Raw genomic sequence first — 5547 nt, 5'->3', positions numbered from 1 at the left:
ATCAGTAAGCAATGCAGATATAATAACAGAGAGTTTCCCATCCCTCTCAAGATAAGCATATTTCAAATGGGATGGTAAAGGTTTCAACTCCAAAATGGATGGATGCACCATAGATGGCAAAATTTTACTGCCTAAGGTAATCTCAGCCACCTCAACATCACACTCGGACGCCACTGAGGTATCATCTATTAATACCGCGTCCTCAATATCACCTGCTTTACAGTTTCCTTTTTCATCCAAAATTAGGGATGACATATTTGGAAAAGAAAAATTGTTTACAACATCACTTGATAAATCAATACAAAACAAAGAATGATCTTTAATCTGGTGCTTACCAGCTTCCAACACGTTGAATCGCACCTTCTCGTCTCCTATCTCCATTGTCAATAATCTTGAATGAACATCTATCTTGGTTTGTGCTGTCGTCATGAAAGGTCTTCCCAAGATAATAGTTGTTGGATTGATTGCTTCATCATCCTTCATGTCCAAGATATAGAAATCTGCAGGAAACATTAACTTGTCTACTTAGACAAGGACGTCCTCAAGCACACCTGCAGGGTTAATTGTGCTACGGTTGGCCAGTTGAATGACCACATCAATAGTCTTAAGAGATCCCAAAGATAGAGAAGTAAACACTAATAAAGGCATTACATTTATTGAAGCCCCTAAATCTAGCATGGCATTGTCAAACTTTGAATTTCCAATAACACATGGAACAGAAAACATACCTGGATCCTTACATTTTCGTGGTATTTCAATATGCTTCTTAATCAAGCTTGACACATTTCTTCCCAAATTCACAACCTCATTATCCCTAAAACGCCTTCTATTTGTGCAAATTTCTTTAAAAAACTTGGCGTATTTAGGAATTTGCTTAACAACATCTGACAAAGGAATATCAATCTCCACCTTCTTGAAAATATTTAAAATCTCTTGGTCTAATTCCTCCATTTTTTTGTTTCTCGGCTTCAACCAATTTGGATATGGAGGAGGTGGAGAATAAGATGAACAAGAATTTTTAGAAGAAGAGTTAGAGGATACTAACTTTGATTTATCAATGGTAGTCTCAGGTGATGGTTCACGTGATCCTCCATTCTCATCAATTTGCGCTCCTTCTTTCTCCTTATCTTCATCCTCTTGGGTTCCTTCAGGGCCTTCTACCTGCTTACTCGTTCTCAAAGTAATAACACTTACATTTTGCGGGTTGATCACTGTTTGTGCAGGTAATTTATTTGACTCCTTAGTCTCTAATTTTTCCACCCTCTAGGTCAACTCTACAATTGATTTCTTGATTTCTGAGTAACAGTTTGGATTTGAGCCAATTGAAAGTTTGAACTGGTTTAAAAACACTAAATCAAATTGCTGGAGTGATTAGTTTTGAGCTATAGCCACTGTTGTGACATTTTGTGTCTTAAACCACCAAATTGTGAGTCATTTTTGTGGCAAAAATGGACCAAAAAACACTTTGAGCCTAATTTTTTATGGTTAAAGACTTTGATTGCAAGCCAAAAGCCTACGAATCAAGTTTAAAATTATAAAAGTAGATAGCATAAGAAAATACCTCTCCTACAACAATCTGAGTGGTTCCTTGCCTAGAATCTTGGGAAGAACTAACTAGATCTTTAATTACAAGATTTGGGGGAAACATAGATGTACGTTGAGAAACTGGCATCATTAAGGCAGAAAGGGAATGTGGAGGAATATATTTAGGATTTTAAAAGATTAATAAACAAGCATCTGAGTTGATAGAGGAACACCTATTGGGCTATTTCTTTGTTAGACTACAGGGAGATATAAGGAGCCAGATTAGGCCCACAACCCCAAAGATTTGTTGAAATGGAGATTGCCAGGGACGTTAAGGAGGTCACCAAAGATTCTGGCATCAATAGGGGGCAGCCAGCTAGAGCAGCCAATCAGTTGGAAGGTATCAGGGAGGTTATGGGGTTATTTTGGGCACAGAAGTGTTCATAGGAACCAAAAGTGGACATAGGACGAGGAGTAACCTTAATACAAAATGAAAGGAAGGAACTAGTACCATTAGAGGTTCCAAGATGGGCAGTAACAATGGAAGTAATATCATATATAGGGGGTTAAGACAACGTTAACTGCTAGCAAAATCCTATAACTATTATTAAAGAGAAAAGAAAAGAAAGACCTTATCAGCAGAATTGTAACAACTATGACAATACTGGTGAGACACATAAGTATAATAATCAAAATAAACATCATATAGGGAGCGGTAATCATCCATAGTCTCCTTTTTCTGTGGTCTTAGTTCATCATGCTAAAAGTTCCAACTTATTAACAACAGAAACATCTATATTTATGTCCTCCAAAAACAATGCACAAAACATTTGTTCTACAACAACTAATGACCATCGACAAATATGATATCAAATGCATAAAAAATAAGATACATATTACAAATATATAATTATTTATACATGTCAACACAAACACACCTTTAGAATCACAGAAATAATAGAAAGATCAAATTACAGAACAAAATTTGGATATCGCTTGTGCTTTGGTTCATAAAGGATGAGGAAAACTCTAATGGCAATAAAGGGAACTCTTGGCTATATGTGCCAACATTGATACCACTTCTAAACAAACAAGTACAATTGGAATAAAGGGAACTTTTGGCTATATTCCTCTAGGTATGTTCTTAGCCTTTGAATCATTAGTGGTTCTCAAAATTTTCTACCTTTTGGTATCAACTTTTGTTACTTATCAGATTTTTGTATTGACAGTTGTTGGTTGATAACAGTTGAAAAACTGTTTTCATGCTTAAAATTGACACAAAAAGCAACCTTTACACTTAGAAACTAGCTTGAAATCATGCTTTTATCCATATTTTCAGAAATAAGAGAGCTGGACAAGTTTATGCTTGATTTCAGTGTTTTTGTGCAGGTTTTAAGGTGAATTTAGTGAAAGAAGTGAAGAAGGAGAGAGATGGAATCAGAAAAGTCAACCAGAAACCAGAAAAGTCAACCAGTCAACCAGAATACGAAAAAGGTCAACCAGACGAGTTTTGGGCCAGTTTTATCCGACTTTATGATCTGTTTGGGCCTGGACCCGTTTTTTATTATTTTTATGTCCTATTTAAAGACCTAGATGTCTTAGGGTTGGTATCTTTGGCAGAAACAAAGCAAACACTCTCTCTTCCACCCCTTTGAAGGAGGATCTTGGATGCTCAGGCTACCTCTTCACCTTTATAGGGTTTTATCCTTCATTCTTTCATTATTGTTCATCTAGGTTCACCATGAATATGGTGAACTAAACCTTGTATGTTTGTTGGGGAATCAATGTAATCTTTTGAAGCTCTCATATATGGAATTTGTGCTTGCATCTTAATTTAAGATTTATGCTTTCTTTCATCATTAGTTAGGGTTTTTCCTCTTTGCTTAATGCTTGCTTTGTTTAACTCATTCAATGCATGATTATTGATTTTGTCGATACGGGAACGTACGGGGAAGTCTAGATCCGGGGAATCTCTCCCAATATTATATTGGTTGTCGTTAAGCTCCTGTGCTAAAAGAACTAATTATTAGGAATGCTAGGAATCGTATGAACTCATAATTAGGGATAGGCCTTCTTGATAAGGTAATTTAGAGAGTGACATTAACAATGATGATTTGAATGTTGAATTCCTAAAATATATGAGAGTGGATAAGATGAAATTGACCCCCAACAACATATTCATCCATATATTTCATTGAAAGTGCTTGTCTTTTGCTTTTGCCATTGATCAAAACTCATGCATACATGTTTATTTTTTGTTTTGCATATTAAACTCCAATTATTTCGTTCTTAAGTCTTAGCTAATCAACAAACCACACAACTAAACTAGGCCGTGAGTCCTTTGGGAGAACGATACTTGGTCTTACCAAGTTTATTACTTGAACGATTCGGTCATACTTGCTGATTGTAAAACAAGTTTGTGACATCATATTTTGGTGATCATAAATTTGTCCATCATTGGTATATGTTTTATTAGAGTATAGAGTGAGCTTTGAAGTATCAACTTATGGTGACATATTCAGCTTTGGGATTCTTGTGCTGTAAATGCTTATAGGAAAAAGTCCCACAGATGAAATGTTTGAAGATGGTCAAAATCTTCATAACTTTGTCACATTTTCATTTCCTAATAATCTTTTGCAAATTTTGGATCCACTACTTGTTCCAACAGAGGAAGCAGCACCATTGACAGGAAACAATTGGAATCTTGATCCAAATGTTGAGATGTGCTTAGTTTCACTTTTCAGGATTGTGATTTCTTGTTCTATGAAATCACCAAAAGATAGAATGAATATTGCTGATGTCACTAGGGAGCTTAACCGAATCAGTGAGCACTTTCTTGTTGGTGAGTAAACTTTTATGTCAAAAGAAGTCATACAATTTATTTCTCTGTCTTCATTTCCAATAATTCTTTCAAGAATCTTTCCTCATCAAAATTAATAATACAGTAAATTGACAAACTTAAACACTTTATGGGTATCTTTAAGTTCATTAGAATACAACTTAACAAACATTTAGATGAAAGGGTATTTTGCTAGTGAAGATAACCTACTAACTCAATATACATTTCTTATTCAACCATAAACAAAGTTGAATGAAGTAGTAAATGTGTGTAGCATTTACACAAAAAGTTGAGGTGTGGAATTGTGGTAAGTTAGTAAGCTGATTAAACATATATGGAGGGTATAAGCAGGGAGATGAAAAAAAAGCATAAGGGAACCTTTTTCAGGTTTCCTCTTTTATTTCCACTATTGCACTATTGTTTTATCCCTTTTGGTACCCTAAGCAAAGAGTCAATTTAAGAAAGCACAATCTTCTATTAACCAATACAGGAAAGAGAGTTTCCAGAGCAAGAAAGAGTGTGTGTTTTTAAGAGAGATAGACAGAGAAAATAGAGATGGGAAGAGGGAGGGTTGAACTGAAGAGGATAAAGAACAAAATCAACAAGCAAGTCATATTTTCCAAGAGAAGAAATGGATTGCTCAACAAGGTCTATATGAGCTCTCAGTCCTTTGTGATGCTGAGGTTGCCCTCATCATTTTTTCCAACCGTGGCAAGCTTTATCAGTTCAGCAGCACCTCAAGGTATATGTACATTCATAAATAAACTCTTTATGCTTATGGTTGTCTCATGTTTGATTGTTTGAATGAGAACACAATAACTAACCTAGATTCCTATTTAGAACTAGAAATTAGAAACAAGATCAGGCAAATCAAATGAAGGAAGAAAAATGGAATAGAATCTCATGTTTCTCATTATACAATTACAAATTAATCAATTCAATAATCACAACAATACAGAATCACACACCACACCACATTTCAACCACATGTATATCATATCTGTAGGGTTTCAGGTGGGGAACGAAGGAATGTTACCTCGTGAGTGAAGTGTCTGATAACAGTTGAAAAACTGTTATTTTCATGCTTAAAATTGATACTAAAAGCAACCTTTAACACTCAGAAACTAGCTTGGAATCATGCTTTTGTTCATATTTTTGGAAATAAGAGAGTTGGACAGGTTTAT

The 5547-nt window shown here is 35.2% G+C and overlaps 1 protein-coding gene across 1 annotated transcript; it reads left to right on the top strand.

Annotated features, from left to right (window-relative positions):
* The first annotated feature begins 1836 nt into the window (after positions 1 to 1836).
* Positions 1837 to 4374, top strand: LOC148203726 (putative receptor-like protein kinase At3g47110). Its single transcript, XM_088107732.1, has 2 exons — positions 1837 to 1924; positions 4079 to 4374. The coding sequence occupies exons 1-2, from the start codon at positions 1837 to 1839 to the stop codon at positions 4372 to 4374; spliced, it is 384 nt and encodes a 127-aa protein (XP_087963858.1).
* The last annotated feature ends 1173 nt before the right edge of the window (positions 4375 to 5547 follow it).

This window comes from Vigna umbellata, chromosome 2 (genome assembly GCF_029865625.1).
Source record: "Vigna umbellata cultivar VRB3 chromosome 2, Vumbellata_1.0, whole genome shotgun sequence".
Taxonomy (NCBI): domain Eukaryota; kingdom Viridiplantae; phylum Streptophyta; class Magnoliopsida; order Fabales; family Fabaceae; genus Vigna; species Vigna umbellata.
This window is presented reverse-complemented; position numbering and strand designations above follow the sequence as displayed.

What these genes read in the sequence shown, in the direction of transcription:
- LOC148203726 (XM_088107732.1), top strand. Translation starts at nt 1,837, where the DNA reads ATGGAGATTGCCAGGGACGTTAAGGAGGTCACCAAAGATTCTGGCATC. An exon ending in AGCAGCCAATCAGTTGGAAG is followed by an intron (nt 1,925 to 4,078) that starts GTATCAGGGAGG and finishes AAATGCTTATAG; the next exon opens with GAAAAAGTCCCACAGATGAA.